Source organism: Diabrotica virgifera, chromosome 5 (genome assembly GCF_917563875.1).
Source record: "Diabrotica virgifera virgifera chromosome 5, PGI_DIABVI_V3a".
Taxonomy (NCBI): Eukaryota; Metazoa; Arthropoda; class Insecta; order Coleoptera; family Chrysomelidae; genus Diabrotica; species Diabrotica virgifera.
Window position 1 is genome coordinate 107,393,546 of NC_065447.1, and position 18,408 is coordinate 107,411,953.

Below are 18,408 nucleotides of genomic sequence, written 5' to 3' on the forward strand. Positions count from 1 at the left end.
GGAAAATAAAACAAACAAAACTAATCCCATAGAAATACGTAGAGGCGTAAGACAAGGAGACGTAATATCCCCAAAACTTTTCACCTTAGCTCTGGAAGACGTCCTTAAAGAACTGGAATGGGAAGACATGGGTAACAACATAAACGGGAAGAATCTCAATCACCTCAGATATTGCGATGATGTTGTCCTTATTACAACCAACCAAGAAGAACTAGCTACAATGCTGACTTAATTAGCACACGCATCGGAGAAGATAGGATTAAAAATGAACATGAGTAAAACCAAAATCATGACAAATACAAACGACAGAATAAATGTAAATATAAATAATGTCAATATTGAGGTTGTTGACGAATATATATACCTGGGTCAAATAATCAAAGCTAATAAAGAGAACCAAACAATTGAAGTACAGAGAAGAATCCGATTGGCGTGGGCAGCATTTGGAAAGTTAAGATGGATACTAAAAAGCACAAAGATACAACAGTACCTAAAACCCGTGTATTTGACCAGTGTATCCTTCCTGTTCTGACGTATGGCTCAGAAACATGGACATTAACAAAGGCCAACATAAAAAATTGAAATAACTCAGAGAAAAATGGAAAGATCCATGTTGGGAATAAAACTACAAGACAGACAATCAAACAAAAGGATAAGAGAGAAAACAAAAGTAAAAAATTTAACTGAACATATAACAGGGTTAAAATAGAGATTTGCGGGCCACAATGCGAGACAGACAGATAAAAGATGGAATGCTGAAATACAAAACTGGAGACCGTGGACAAGAAGAAGAGGAAGAGGAAGACCTCAGATGCGATGGAAGGACGATATTGTAAAAAGAAATAAAACAGTAAAATCCTGTATAAAAGGTATATTTAAAATCGCTCAACTGCTTCTATAATAATTTATCAGGTACTAGCCACAATAATCCTTTTGTCATCTTCAGCCATCTAACCACTTTTATCTATTCATAACATACATATATGTTACTGATATCATCATCGACAGACATCCACATTTTACAAATTTTCATCTACATACATCCCACCACCATATTTCTACATATGGCTATTATCACCCTACCTGTTCAATCTATCATTACCAACATATAACACTCATCTTTAGTAAAACCAAATTAAAAGTCTAATTTTCTTTTTGGGTCTCGTTCATGTTCCTTTCTCACTAATTTCCTCACAGACATCTCATACCCCCCAGCCCCTACTGTCATCATCCTATTACGGTTTTGGTTTTTGGACCCTTAGGGATCCGGGCAGCCTGCGAGGCCTTTGGGAATTAGTCGCCTAAGTTTGAGCTTGTACTTTCTTAATGATACATCCCCCTAGATTATTTAAGATATTTTTACACCTCAGCCACCCCCATTGTGATTTCTTACATACTTACCTATACAAATTCCAACAGCTACTAATAAGTTAAATAAATTCAATAACTTTAAATCAACACAAAATTATTTTTTTTAAATCTTAGATCTCTTGATAATAAGATTTTATTACTGAATTTAGTTCTCGAATACAAAACTTTTGTGTAATGTGGTTTGCCTAACTAACTCCACTAAAGTATACGTGAATAAATTTTTAACTATAACAACGAATTTTAAATGCTAATTTTCACAATGGAGTGTGTTGTTACATCATTTCTAATTTTAACAAGCTATACACCTTAGTCTTTAAATATGACAGGTTAATTTTCAACTTTCTGTGGAACTGTCATTTCTGTCTTGTCATCGCTCGGAGGTCTCTATCCATTTCATTGTCACTTGCCGTCATACTTTTAACATGAGAACTAGTCATATAAAGCTCAGATGTTACCTGGGGCAGATTAGCCAAATATTTTAAACATCCTAGTTTGATGTAACATTTTAAACCAATGTTTCCTTGACGGACAAATTTTACTGGGCTTTGACCCACATAGTTTTGTCAAACAATATATTGGTGGTTAGCATGTATGTACATTGCACGTGAGTATAACCTACAATTTTCTTAACCGTAGTCAAAATTTCAATATCTTTGCATTATTTTATCAGGTTATATTCATTTTAGGTAAACACTGATGATGACTGATAAACCAGTCGAAAACTAGTTATGTTGTAATTTTGATGTGGCCCTTTTGAGGAATTTTAAATGTATCTTTTATACAGAATTTTACTGTTTTTTGTATTATATGGTATACAGCCAACTACAGGAAAACTTTTCCTTGTGAATTTTGATATTGTAAAAGCTGCAGGAACTAACTGGAAAAGCGCAGCCAAGGACATACGGAAATGGAAAGATTTGGGGAAGGCCCATGTCCAAAGTTGGATAGAAATGGGCTAAAAGAAGAAGAATTGTCACTATTAATTTTATCTTAGTCCTTACTACTTTTTGCGATTATTTGGCAAAGGCTCGTTTGGTTTTTACTTCTTGTGTGTGTGTGTGGAAAGATAATGGCATGGAATAAAGTCCATTTGCCACAGAAAGTTATAAAAGGAATTTTCTTATAGTATAACTACAGAGATGTGGGTTATGCCATTTTAAATTTGTATTTTATTTTCTTTAATAAAATTTACTAAAAGTTCCAAGGTGTTTTTATTGGCAGCTAACAAAATGTGTGTGAGATTTAATGGAAGAAAATATTTCATTTCAATAAGTGTACGAATTAAATCATTGGATTTTTTTAAATGTTTTTTGCAGCCGAAAAATATATGATTTAGATCTCCGTAAGAGTTCTGATCACAACTACAGGCCGAGGACTGTATAATGCCCAGCTTAGCAAGGTGCGATGGAAATCGCCCATGATTTGTTTTAAGTCGAAAAACACTTGCCGAAAAGAATTTTGAAGTAGGGTAGTTGAAAATATATAGAGGTGGGGATGGTAGGGTAGGATGTATTTTAAAGTAGGTATTTTGTGAGTTTTCTACAGTATTTTCCCACTGTCGTTCCCATTTTAATCTTATTTTATTTTTTATCAAATGAAAGACGTCTGGTAATGTATAAATATTACAAAGAACTCCGTTAAGTACTGCTTCCTTAGCCAAACTATCAGCTTTTTCATTACCTAGTATACCTGCATGACCTTTGACCCATACAAATGTTATATTTAAATCTGCTATCAAATTTTTTAAATTGCATAATGTAGGACATTTCATTCTTTCAAATTTTATGCTTTTTATTGACTCCAATGCAGACTTAGAATCAGTTAGTATTACTCCATCTCGTAAATTATTTGATGTTAACCAAGTAATGCCCTTCCAAATTGCTATAAGTTCAGCAGTATATATGCTACATATTGATGGTAATTTAAACATAAATGATTGTTTTGTATTTTGGATAAAAACTCCACAACCAACTCCGTGTTTTGTTTTTGATCCATCTGTATATATAAATGGCTTATTGACTAATCCACCTAATATGGATTTTAGAAGGGTGTGATTTATATGATGGTATTCTGTATAATTGGGTATTATGACTCTGTGTGGTTTTATTAGTGATCTATAGGGTATGGTATACATAAACAATGTTTTATTTTTACCAAAAGAAATGTGATCAGCATTGGTCTCAACGAAAGCTTCTGCCAGTGGAGGAGAATTCTTTAATTTCCAAAAGCGGTTTGTTAAATCTTCTTTTGCAATATCACTTAATTTGTTGATCATGTTTGACTCTAAGGATTTTAGATTTAAAAGATATTTTTGTGATAATAGCTGCCGACGCAAATCCAAAGGCAATTCATTACATTCTGCCAGTATTGCTTTCACCGGTGATGATATCATTCCACCTATGCAAGTTCTAAGACATTTATATTGAACTCTGTTTATTTTGTTTTGATTGGTGTTACAAGCAGATCCGTATAAACAACATCCATAGTCAATGATAGACCGCACATAGGCTCTATAAAACAATAAAGCTATACCAGTAGCTGCGCCCCAACTTCGATTTGTTACACACCTAAGCAAATTATAGCCTTTCTCACATTTGTTTATTAAGTGACGTATGTGACTCGACCATAGTAACTTGGTGTCAACAATGATACGTAAATACTTAAACTCTTTAACTACCGACAAGGTACGCCCACACAGAGTTAATCTCTCTGGTGCACGTAGTCTATGCCTGGTAAAAAACATAATAGAGCATTTTTCTGTTGAAAGGGTCATACCAGTTTCTTCTGTCCATGTACTTACCTTATACATAATATTATCAAGAGCCTCAGTGCATGCTTCATAACTATTTTGGATGGTGTATATACAGATATCATCTGCATATTGTATGCAATTTACGGAATTATGAAATAGTGAATGAATATTGGCAGAATATATATTAAAGAGTATAGGACTAAGTACGGATCCCTGTGGCAACCCATGATAAACAACCCTTGGACCATGTAACACATTTCTGTGGTCTCTAATATAGACATGTCTAGAAAAATATAGTTGCAATATATTTAGAGCAGTCGTTTCGCTAAGACCAATCTTAACCATTTTCTGTTTAAGTATATTTATATTTACAGAGTCGTAAGCCCCTTTTATATCTAGGAATAAACAAGCTAGATACTTGTTGCCAGAAAAGGCAGTCTGGATGTCATTTACTAAATGAGTTACTGCATCCAAAGTACCATATCCCCTTCTAAAACCGTATTGAGTATTAGGTAAGATATTGTTATACTCGATGTACCACTCCAGTCTTGTTTTTATCATTCTTTCGAACGTTTTAGTTATACATGACATTAAAGATATAGGGCGATAAGAGGAAGGCATATTTCTATCTTTAGTAGGTTTTAAAATTAAACAAATGGTAATTTGTTTGAGATGCTCAACATAGTTTGAATTCACCCACCAATCATTGTATATATTTAGTATAAAATTTTTAGCAACTTGGGGAAGATTTTTAATAATGTCATATGTAACATAATCATTACCCGGAGCAGTATATCTAGAGGTCTTAATTGAAGCTTCAAGTTCTGTTATATCAAAAGGTGCATCCATGTAGTGGCTGCCAATTTTCTCGTTCGGACCTTCAAGCATATTTGGCACAAAACTAGGTGCTACAATATCAAAAATTTGGTTTATTAGTTCTTTAGATAAAGGATGTTTTTTAAAAGTTGAGTTTTTGTTCGATATTTTTTTTATAAAACTCCAAATTTTTGATATTGGGGTATTTTTATTTAATTTGTTAATAAAATTTTTCCAGCATAGTTGTTGCTTTTGTTTAAAAAGTAATTTAGCTTTGGCCTGAATATGCTTAAACTTGAGGTAATTTTCATAATTCGTGGTAATTTTATATTCATGGTATGCGTCTTTTCTATCATTAACAATTAAAGTGCATTCATTATCCCACCAAATAGGATTTGGAGGTTTTTTACTGTTACCTGAACGAGATTTCATTGACTTAGAAGCTGCATCATTTATTACTTTCATAAAAAAATCAAAGGAGTTATTATTACTGTTATTGTTATAGATTTGTGTTTCGATTAGGTTTTGAAAAAGCGTCCAGTCAGCTGAAGACTCAATCCATTTTCTAGAAGGTGTTTTGTTAGTGGGGGTATATTCCTGAGATATAGTAATATGGATAGGGAGATGATCTGAGCCAAGTGTATCATTCAGAGGATTCCATTCAGATAAACTTAAAAGGTTAGGTGAGACAAAGGTAAGATCTATGGCAGAAGGTCTTTCGTTAGGTCTGACTATCTTAGTAAGTCGTCCGTCGTTTAAAATAATTAGGTTAGTTTCTTCTATAGCTTCTACAAGTCGATTTCCTTGTGAGTTATCTATTGTAGAGCCCCAAAGACTGTGATGACAGTTAAAATCACCGCATATAATGACATCACCCTGTAGTTGTGAAAAAAGATTATTCCAGTCAGTCTTAGTTGCTTTTATGTTGGGAGCTTTATAAATGGAGGCTAAGGATATCTTAAGGTCATCGATATATGCTGCACATACTTCTATTTTTTACGAATTGAAATTTCATGATAGCATAGGGAATCTTTAATAAGTATGGCAGTGCCTCCGAATCCATCAGTTCGATCTACATGTAATATATTGTAAGTTGGTAAATGAAATATTTTCTTTTTAGATAACCAAGTTTCGTTAAGCATAATTAAATCAAATTTAACAGCGTGATCGTTTAGAAAATTAATAAGATCAGCTTTGTTTTTTGTAATGGAGTTACAGTTCCATTGCAATATATTTATCATCTACTTAATAATAATTTTCGTCACTATCACTATCATTGTATTGTATCGTATCTAAGATTGTTCTGAGTTCTGTTTGTGTTTCCTGGATAACTAGTGGATCTGGGTTTACCAAATTAAATTTTTTAAGCATATTTTCAGAAATAGAAGGAAGTTTCTGCATTATCTGTGATTCTAATTTTTCTTTGTATGAATGGAAAGCTTCTCTATGTGGATTAGGAATGATAGGGTTTGAAGCGGTATTTTTAAGTTTAAATGAAGGGGGTTTATTAACTGAAAGGGGCGAACTTACTTTGCGCTTTTTCGGCTGTTGGTAATGAGGACGTGGTACCCAATTTTTATTACTCGTGGAGGGGGAATTGTTCGTGTCAATATTACCATTCAGCTCAGGGAAATTGTTTAAATTATTTAAAATATCGAAATTATTATGTGTTACTATTTTAGCGTAAGACGGATTTCTTACAATAACTTCAGCTTCTTTAAATGATACATTTTTTTCATACATGATCTTTTTAATTTTTAATTGTTCCTGGTATTTCGGGCAAATTTTTGATACGGACTGATGGTCATGCTTTTCACAGTATATGCAGTAAGTGTCAGAAGTGCAATCGGTATCATCATTTTCATCGTGGGTTTGACCACATTTTTTACATTTAGTTGTAGTGCTTTTACAGTATTTGGCTGTGTGGCCATATCGAAGGCACCTGAAATACTGAACTACAGGATATATGTAGGGCTCTACAGCAAATCTCACCAAATCAATTTTAACAAATTTTGGCAAACTATTTCCTAAAAACGTCAAGACGATCATTTGCCTAGGGACAAACTGTGTCTCATTATCAGAATCAACTATCCTACGTTTCATTCTTTTTACATCTACAACTTTATGTTCACTTTCGATATTCTCCATTATATACTTTTCGGACAAAAATGTGTCAATTTGTCTGATAATTGCCTTTTTATGGATGAAAAAAATAGGTATATACGCGATCAAATTGTTATCTTTTATTAATTTATGTCCTATAATGGCATTAGCAATATTATAAGATTTAAAAATAATTTTTACTTTATTTCTCCCGACTAATTTTATGTCAATAACATGTGTGTTAAAAGTAGTATTTTTAAATAAATAGTGCCCAACTTTAACAGCCGATAAATGACTTTTTTGATCAACCGGTTCAACGATAACATAGTACGGTCCGATGTCTGTCGAAATATATTTGTTGTCTAAATTATATATTTTATTATCAATTTCCATTTCGCCTTGTATATCTTTCTCATCTGGTGGGTCTTTTCCAGACGGGGGAGTACCCCCGTCGGAAGAGTTACTCATTATAATATTAAAAAACTTGTACTTACCTTAACTATGGGTTTATGAAATAACAAACCAAAATAAAATATCTACCTGCCTAAATTCGAGCAAAAAGTAATTAAGCGCGTGTATCAAAACCAACCTTACTGTTCGGAAGACACACTAATACTGTTTTTACTTCTTGATGTATATGTATTTTATCTTCTAGTTTTTGGGAATAAATTCAACTTTTCTCCCTTCGGGAGCTTCAAGCCTTCATCACTGGTGATGCCACTTCAAGGCCAAGACAACAGGATACATCTAGACAGCAATAACCACCAACTGTACCAACACTCAACATCTTTCGCTGCATTGCCCGAAGCCGTCCATCTAGCCCAGGTCGAGAGAAGTCAACAGCTGTACCATTCGACATCAAGAAGTTACCATCCAACCAGATACCAAAAGCCATAAGTATAATCCAAGAATTGTTAGTTTTTGGCAAGAATTTGAATATATTTGTTAATCCACTTAATAAGTCATGCATTCCAGATGTTAGAATGGAAAAACAGAGGTTTGAATGTCGATGGCGAAAGGCTGAACCACCTACGATTTGCAGATGATATAGTTTTAATAACCGACGACTTAAAGGAAGCCCACGAAATGCCGCAAGAACTACATTGCGTTTCTCAAAAAGCAGGGTTGGAAATAAACTTTGGGAAAACTAAAATGATAACAAATTTAGTACCTAGCGGACCACTGACACTAGAAAACTGCCATATCGAAACAGTTCACAAATACATCTATCTGGGCCACGAAATACAAATAAGTAGGGACAGCCAAACATACGAATTATCTAGAAGAATAGCTTTAGGATGGGTAGCGTATGGCAAAGTAAGAGACGTGTTCAAGGAAAACATCCCAATAAAGCTAAAAAGAAAAGCATTTAACCAGTGCGTACTTCCGGTGTTTACTTATAGAGCTGAAACACTGACATTGACTAAAAAATCAATAAGAAAATTACAAGTAGCACAACGAAAAATGGAAAGATCCATGCTTGGCCTAACTTTGAGAGACAGAATACGAAATGATGAGTTACGGCGAAGAACTGGAGTGGAAGACATCATAAAGCGCATTACGAAGTTGAAGTGGAAATGGTCAGGACACGTCGCAAGATAGAGAGACAACAGATGGACAAGGAAGATCTTAGAGTGGCGGCCAAGGGCGGACAAACGAAGTCGTGGAAGACCACCTACCAGATGGACCGACGATATTAAGAGAATAGCGACAAACTGTATTGCAGCTGCCCAGGACAGAGAAGGGTGGAGACATCTTGAGGAGGCCTATGTCCGACAGTGGACAAATTTGGCTGTGTGATGATGATGATGACTTAATAAGTCATATTTTTATTATATCTACCTTTATTGAAAAATAAACATGATTAGTTAAAGTATTGTTTTGTTTGCTTCCAATCTGAATTTTCATAGTTCATATTTAAGATTAGAACTAGACGAACACACACAGTACCGGTGCTAGGGTATACGGCGCCCGACTGCAAAACTACCATAGGCGCCCTTCTGTTTCTTTTAAATTGGTATTTTGTATAACACCAGCAGAAAGAAAGCTCATTTGGCGTCCCCCAAACAGGGGCGCCCGCCTGTACTGCATCCCTTGCAGGCCCGTTATCGCCGGCTCTGGACACACACCTTGAGAGACTGAGCTAGGCTAGGGTGAGCGATGACTATCGTGGATGATTGGAATATTATTATTCGATACTATTTCTATTATCTGGGGTAGTTTATCGTCTCGCTTCAGTTTTACTAAAGCAAAATTATTAATATCTATAGTAAAATCATTTATAGCCAGGATTTTTGTCAGGTAGTGCTGGAAGCATGAAACTTTATAATAAATGAAACGTAGCATCAATTTGGGTTGTACTGATAACTCGTTTATTATAAAGTCCAAGAAATAGGAACTAGGGCTATTAATCCATAAATTAATAACGATAGATATCCGATTGGAATTTACTTCAAAATATACAGGGTGTCCAGAAACTATCCCGACAAACGAAAACTAGAGATTCCTCAGATAATTTTAAGACAATTTAACCCAATTCACCTAGTCCGGAAATGCTTCCTAAGGAAGCTAGAGCTCTTTAAAGACGGCGTCTTGCAATTAGTTTTTTCTAAATACCTCCAGAACGCTTCTATTTAGAAGAACGAAAACTGGTACGCTTATTTATCTTCCAGAGATAAATCGACTCCATTAATTGCGACTTTCTAGTACCGCTCATAGGCGTCCGTTTTGGATAGGGCAACGGATATTTTATCGCATAACTTTTTTTTTTTGTTTTACTTTTATGAATTTTTGACACTGGATTATAAAATTATAAGGTATTCTAGCACTAAATGATAGGGAAGAGTTGGACAAAACGGGATACCATTCTTGTTTACTTTTACTACGGAAAATATGTTAAAGAAATTATCATAATATTATTTTTATAGGTATAACATTTATTGCAGTACACAAAACACATAATATCTTTAGATGAAGTAAAAGTCAGACTTACTTCATTTAAAATGAACTCTCACATGCAACCCATTCAAGACATATCTTTAGCTATTTTTAATAACTGGAAAATAGTAAAAAAAAAATATTTATTAAAGTCCTACACATCCCGTTTTATCCAACCACGGTTAGATAAAACGGGATAGGTTTATAATATTTAATTTTTTGTATAAAATTATCTAAAACTTAATTTATGTCTAAATTCTAAATTCTCATATAAAACGAAGTCCCGCCAGAAGAATCCCATCTGAAGTTTTTCGCAATCCTTTGTTGAATTTTATTAGAGAGTTTCGTAGGTCCGATAAACAAGATTTAACGTTAACTGAATTAGTAAGAAGAGGAACCCAAATTGGAAGACAGATGAACGAAACGGACTATTTAATACCTTTTTGTAAACTTTAAGATAAATTAATGTTGTTTTATAATCAAAATTTAACCCTCACGCACAAGTTGTAGTCCATGTGACTAACAACTTCAGTGAGAAATTGGGTTTATTATTATGTTCTAATTGCTACAAATAAACTCTATTATTATTATTATTATTATTATTAAGTAGACATTAAACTGTATAGTAAAATTTACTCTTGAAAGAATAATACCTTCAGTAGCCAGAAACTTAAAAATAGGCGTTTTTTATGTTTTATGGCAAAATGGGAATTAAGACCTTTTATTTACGACTACGTACGTATATCAGAACAAAAGTCACATAAAAATATGTTGTTCTTCTCTGCGGTATGAGAAAACGCTTCATATCTCTATCTAAAAAATTAATAGGCCAATAAATAAATAGGTAGATAAAACAGGACATAAGAAACTGTATCCCATTTTATCCAACTTATAAGTGTCCCGTTTTGTCAAACTCAGACATTTTTCAAAACAAAAATTTCTGCTGCCTAAATGTGAAAGTAAAATTAGGTAGACTACACATGAGAATATTCGTTAATGACTGCTTAATTAAATGTAATAGTCACCGGAATTATATTTTTATATATGTAGGCAGTATAATGTAGAAAACAACGCACTTAAAAGTACAAAGTATCAAAAAAATAGAGTCAAACAATTCTAAACACAACAACTTTTCATCAAATAGTGGCATCGAGCTAAAACGAACTGAGAATGTTAAAATGATGACTGGTAACAAGTTTCCGTCGTTGTCCGATTAATAGCACCACTAGTTGGGTCTCTAGGCTAGCTATCCCGTTTTATCCGACTATCCCGCTTTATCCAACTCTCCCCTACTCTTGCTTTAAGTCGGTAGGATACACCATTTTATAGAGAAAATCGATTATAAAATATTTCGTTTTTTGAATTAATAAAAAAATTTCAAAAAAACGAAAACTGGTACGTTTATTTATCTTCCCGAGATAAATTGATTTCATCAATTGCGAATTTCTAGTACCGGTCATATGCGTCTGTTTTGGGTAGATCAACGGTTAGGTACTTTATTACATAACTATTTATTATTAATTTTTTGCTGTGGAACTCGAAGAACATGATTAAAAAAAATACGAAAGAAAATATGGTATAAAAAAATTATTCAAAAAATATGAAAAGAAATATTTATTAGAATTGTTATTAGAGGTTAATATTAGTATTAGTTTTAGGATAAGATACGAAAAAATGACTAATGAAGTAAAAAATTGTAAAATTGGGGAATAGATTTAGTGTCCGCAATCATATAAACCCAAACAAACAACAATTTGTAATTTTCTATGTTCTATCTTTTTATGCTAGTATTAAAAGTTACTTTAGGTTTAAGTTCTTGCTTTAAAACGGTAAAATACATCGTTTTTTTGAAAAAAAATATTTAAATTATATATAGTCTTTTGAGTCCCTTTTACTTTTCAGTGTCGGGACAAAAACCAAATATTTTCTATTTAAATTCAAAAACCAACTATTTTTTTATTGATTTTTCTAAAAAACTAAAAACGATGTATTCCACCAACTTAAAGCAAGAGTACCTGTTAGTACTAGAATACCTTAATTTTATAATCCAGTATCAAAAATGCTTAAAAGTTATATACAAAAAAAAAATATGCGATAAAATGTCCATTGTCCTACCCAAAACGGACGTCCATGACCGGTACTAGAAAGTCGCAATTAATGGAATCGATTTATTTCTGGAAGGTAAATAGGCGTACCAGTTTTAGTTTTTCTAAATAGAAGCGTTCTGGAGGTATTTAGAAAAAACTAATTCAAAGAAGCCATCTTTAAAGAGCTCTAGCTCTTTTAAGAAGCATTTTCAGACTAGGTGAATTGGGTTAAATTGTCTTAAAATTATCTGAAGAATCTGTGGATTTCGTTTGTCGGGAGAATTTCTGGACACCCTGTATATAATTACAGAGTTCGCATGTTTGTCCTAACAGCTTTCATAAACTTGTTAATGCGGTAAGACCCTCACAGAATTTTAGATAACAAAGCTTGGAAAATTTTAATTAAAAATCATATGAGTATTAAATTATAAGACATTCATTTGGTTCTGAAACTATTTTCTTGTGGCATTTACATGTTTCCTGCTATATCTAATGGGAATTAAACACAACTTTAATTTGTACACTAAGATTTCTACTTTGCAAATCGTTCTTAGTTTAATTTGTATTAAACTTATTGTGTTAATCGTATTTATATTAAATTGAGCACCATCGGCTAAGAGTCAATCAAAATGTCAAACAGAAATAGTTATTTTCCTAACTAGTGCGGAAAGTGATATTTTCCCGCACGAGACTGCCGTTGACCTGAACGACGCGATAGCGGAGTTCGGGCAAGCAGTCGAGTGCGGGGAAGACACTTTCCGCATGAGTTAGGAACAATATTTTTTCTAGGGCCGTACGTTTGGAAAAAAGTCGCAAAGAATAAAGTTATATCAATCTTTATTTAGAAGTGAAAATACACAAATTAATTCTTTGGCCAAGGTTGTCAAAACCAAACTTTCAATATAATTGGTAACCACGACGATGATATTGGTTCCATGGCGACGAATCAAAACCATTGTAATTGTCTACTGATTTGACTTTTAAATATTATGTCAAAATAATATTATTTTCATCGAATTATCTCGCTAATTTCATTAAAACATGAACAAAATAAGATAAATTTAAAATAAATTAGTAAATAATATCTAAATATTAGTTTATTGCATGTATTATAGTATATTATAATGCCATATTAGAAGGTATTCAACTTTCTCGCACGCCGTGCGGGAAAATTTACTTTCCCACACGGCGTGCGGAAAAGTGCCACTTTCAGAAACAAAATGCGTGGCTGATTTAGCACGGCCGTAGAAAAAATGTATTTTCAATTGAAAGTGTGCCTAATTTCCATTTAATCGAGCACATAATCAACAATATCTAACTAACTAACTATATCCAGAACAACCACTACATGAGTCAGCAATTTTAGTGATGTTTTAAAAAATTACAACTATAATGAAAAAAAAAACAACACAATTGAATCTGGACGTACTAGGTGAACTGGAATGGATATTATTATTTTCATCTTATTGTTTTCACCCTATACTAAAAATACCTAATAGACAAATAATTTATATTTATAATTATAATCAGCGGTGGGCGTATGTCAAGTACCCAAAATAAAAATAATACATTTTAAGTCTTAAATGTATAATAAGCAATTTAAGTACTGTCTATCCAAAGTCAATTGAAAATTGAAATTTTACGAGGAGGTGCAAATATATTATTTAACGGGTCTGTTTTACTACACGAAGCGCTCTATGCAACGTAACCAAGCTATACAAGATATTTATAACCAGAGCTTCATGCAGAAAACAGATCTGTTTTAACCTCATTGTAAAATTTCTATTTTCAGTTAACTGGGATAGACAGTACGTAGTAATAATATACTCACCGGCACGAAAAACGAGCACCTTATTAATTTCTAATGAAATTGCTCTGACTTTGATTTTTTTCGGTTCTTCTTACAAAATTGGCAAACACTGAGCACGGTTTAGCAGAAATCCTTAAAGATAGTTATTAACCGGAAATATCGTTTAAATTGAAGTTTTCCCGATATTGTTAAATTACTTCAGCGTTACAAGGAGGCTGCGCACTTGCACAATTGCTTTTACCACTACATTTATGTTTATTGATATTTTCTTCTTCTTAAGGTGCCAAGACCGCTTGTCTATTGTTGGCTCTCATGTTGCCCAGAATATTAACTATCACTGTCTTATTTACAGCCTCACGAAATAGTTCAGTGCTAGTTTTCTCAAATCATTGGCGTAGGTTTTTAAGCCAAGAAGTTGTACGGCGGCCAACAGTGTACTTACATGACAAGGTGAAGTATGTCATATTTTTCTGGGTGACGCATTGTATGATCAAAGTATTCCAATTTACGTCTTTTAACCGTATTCACTACTTCACAACTTTTATTCAAACGTTGCAAAACCCTTTCGTTTGTGACTGTTTCTACTCAACTGATCTTCAGAATACGGCGGTAGACCCACATCTCAAATGCTTCTAGGTTTTTTAAAAGCGATTCTGTCATGGTATATGCTTTAACCCCGTAAAGTAGTACGGGGAATATACAGGGTGTCCAGAAACTCTACCAACAAACGAAGACAGGAGATTCTTCAGATAATTTTAAGACAATTTAGCTCAATTCACCTAGTCCGAAAATGCTTTCTAAGGGAGCTAGAGCTCTTTGAAAATGGCGTCTTGTAATTAGTTTTTCTTAAATACCTCCAGAACGCTTCAATTTAGAAAAATGAAAATAGGTGCGTATATTTATCTTCCAGAGATAAATCGACTCCATCCATTGCCAATTTCTAGTATCGATCATAGGCGTCCATTTTGGGTAGGGCAACGGTCATTTTATCACATAAGTTTTTTGTCTTTAACTTTTTAGCATTTTTGACACTGGATTATTAAATTGTGAGGTATTCTAGTACTAAAAGGTACTCCTGCTTTAAGTCGGTAGGACACACGGTTTTCTAGAAAAATCGATTTGAAAAAATTATTCGTTTTTTGAATTTGAAAAAAATTTTGAAAAATTAAAACAAAAACGGTGTATTTTACCAATTTAAAGCAAGAGTAACTTTTAGTACTAGAATACCTCATTACTTAATAATCTAGAGTCAAAAACGCTTAAAAATAAAGACAAAAATAGTATGCGATAAAATAACCGTTGACCTACCCAAAAGCGACGCATATGACCCGTACTAGAAATTCGCAATTAATGAAATTGATTCATCTCTGAAATATAAATAAAATTACTAGTTTTCGGATTTCTAAATAGTTTTTTTTTTTAATTTTTTTTTGGAAATTAAAAAAAAGAAAAATTTTCAAATCGATTTTTCTAGAAAACGGTGTATCCTATCGACTTAAAACAAGAGTACCTTTTAGTTGTAAAATATCTCACTATTTAATAATCCAGTGTCAAAAATGATTAAAAATTAAAGATAAAAAAGTTGTGCGATAAAATAACTGTTGCCCTACCCAAAACGGACGCCTATGACCGGTACTAGAAATTCGCAATGCATGGAATCGATTTATCTCTGGAAGATAAATATGTTAACCAATTTTTGTTCTTCTCAATAGAAGTGTTCTTTAGGAAAAACTAATTACAATACGCCATCTTCAAAGAGCTCTAGCTCCCTTAGGAAGCATTTTCGGACTAGGTGAATTGGGTTAAATTCTCTTAAAATTATCTGAGGAATCTCTTGTCTTAGTTTGTCGGTAGAGTTTCTGGACACCCTGTATAACATCGAATTATTCTTATGCGAAGTTCCACATTGAGATCATGACTGCACAGGATTTTCTTAAATTTCATAAAACTTTTTCTTGCTTTGGCTACTTTTTATTTCTATACTAGTGTTTCAGCTTTCATTAATACGAGTACCCAGATATACAAGATAACTTACGCGTTCAATTGAGTAATTATCAATTGTTACGTTATAGTTATTATTACTTACTGCTGCCTGTTTACTAATAACCAAAAACTTTGTTTTTCTTGCGTTGAGTTTGAGTCCATATATCGCGCAGATCGCCACCATTCGGTTTAATAACGCTTGAAGATGTTCAATTGATCCTGTCACTAACAAGGTGTCATCTGCGTATCTGATATTGTTCATAAGCAAGCCATTAATGATTATGCCCTCTTTTGCGTTTTCCAACATTTCATTTCAGATTATTTCAACATAAAGATTAAACAATATTGGTGACAATATACAGCCTTGTCGAACTCCACCCTTGATTTTTACTTCTTTAGAGCACTGAGTCCTAACGCTAACACATGCAGCCTGGCCCTAATACAAATTTGCGATGATTGTAATTGTAATGTCCCCACCGTCCAGACCAGAAGTCTTGTGAAGATGTAGCATTTTTCATGGTGAACTGTATTGATGTAGAAAGTGTTTATTATTATCGTGCTTAACGTCCTCCACATCGTCAGGGAATTCATAAATGAAGTTGATATTACCCATATGGCATGGTCAGCTGACAGTCCCGATTTAAATCCCATCCGTCATGTTTGGTAGAGGCTTGGCAGAAGTATTCGAAGTCGGGTACTTGCTCCTTTTGCATTAGATCAACTCAACGTCGCTCTTTTAGAGAAATGGGAAACAATTCCACATAATGAAGTTTCAAAGTTAATTAAAAGTATACCCAGAAGAATAAATGCTGTTCTACAGGTTCGAGGAAATAATATGATGTACTAATTATATCGAGAAGTAATTTGTATAGGTTTCTTTATTATTTTTATTTTTGAAGATAATTTTCGAGCGCATTTTCTGTCTAAAACATGCCTTAAAACTTTCTATCAGAGCTTGTAAATCGCCGATAGTCACAATAAAAAATAAAGTATATTTCTAAGTCTTTTCATAAATTCAAGGGGTGCCCGTTTTTCGTGCCAGTGAGTGTAATTTCCAGTTAAAACCAGTTTGGTATGAATATATATCTAAAGTCTAGTGCAAATCCTTCGAGTAAGATTTGTGCATTCAAACGATCAAGCGAGGTAATCTGATCCAGAGATATGTGCGCGATTTTGTTTTGTACTCCTAAAACACTCAATTATTTACACTATTTCAAATAAATTGCTCTCAAGTATTCGTCAGCAATCCTAGCCTCAAACCTATGTCGACGATTCCTCGGCTTGCTGAAGCTTGAAACAACGAAACGATAGTAGCAGCCAATGTCACAGCCATTTCTAAATACAGGGCGTATAATATTCTGATGTGCCCTTCGACGTTCGCAACTCCCCCCGCCGCTGTGAAGTCCAAAGGGAACATCAGACAACTAATCGCGTCTCTTTGCCGTAAGACGCCGAAAAGAATTACACCTGAAAAAGAGAACAATTTTATTATTTAACGTTATTAATTAATCCTTATCTTACTGGTATGTTTTATATACGTATATTAAAGTAGTATCAGCTATCTAAGAGACTCATTAACATATAAGGGATCTACTTGTTTTATAAAATGATCCCTTGTTTATGTAATTCCACAATTCCAACAATAGCACCCCAATTAATCTCTTATAGATACCTGGTACGGGCACGGGTATACGTAAAAGGTACATCTGTATTATATCTGTACGCCTGTAGCATTGTTTATATAGGGAGATACAGTGCCGGATTAAGTTCATGGACCGTCCGTCGGGGGCTAAGTCATACTATACCGCCACTCTCCAGTAGATATGGTATAGGTATTAGGTGAACAATTCATTAAAACTATTTTAATATTATTAGGGAATTTATTATAAATTATATACAAAAAAGCCACAAAGACACAAACTCACAACTTATAAAGTAAATTAACATATAAATCGCACTTTGACTTTTATAGACGTCAATTACAGTCATATAAAAAACAGCTCCTGAAAATTACTATTTAAATAGTGAAATAATATATTTTGGGCTTGTAAAACTCGATCTATTATATCCTTAATAGTTTTTTATTCCCCGTGACCAAGAAAAACCTAGAAGTTAATTGTATTTGAATTTATTTTACCCCATTTGGGGTTTCCGTTTGGAGACGTCAATAATTGGAAGTGACAAAGTGTTCAGTTATTAAAAACTTTAAAATTTAATATGGACTATGCAGGGAGACCTCCAGATAAACCTCCAGATATTAACAGGATGGATCAAGATGATAATATAGAGAAAAGTAACATCAATATAAATAACACATGGGACGGTAAATCAAAAAATAAAGGAGAAACTGTAAGTAATAAATCTGATATTTCTACAGACAATATAAGAGAACATTTCCTATATCAGAGCAGTGACGTAGGACCTTTCCATATATATATATATATACACATATAAACGCTCTTATACAGGCCCGTACAAGATATATTTTGAACGTTTACAAGCCCGCAACTACCTTTTGGAGCCCGACTGCGGGTTTCGAAACGTCGCCC

General features: G+C 33.4%; 1 protein-coding gene across 1 annotated transcript in view; it reads right to left on the minus strand.

Annotated features, from left to right (window-relative positions):
- Positions 1-12,450: 12,450 nt before the first annotated feature.
- The window catches only part of LOC114330851 (uncharacterized), a 527,398-nt gene continuing 521,440 nt past the window's right edge, over positions 12,451-18,408 (minus strand). Inside the window, exon 8 of the mRNA XM_028280274.2 lies at positions 12,451-17,326. Within this exon, the coding sequence (XP_028136075.2) occupies positions 17,088-17,326 (239 nt within the window). The 3' untranslated portion in view covers positions 12,451-17,087. The remainder of the gene's footprint in view (positions 17,327-18,408) is intronic.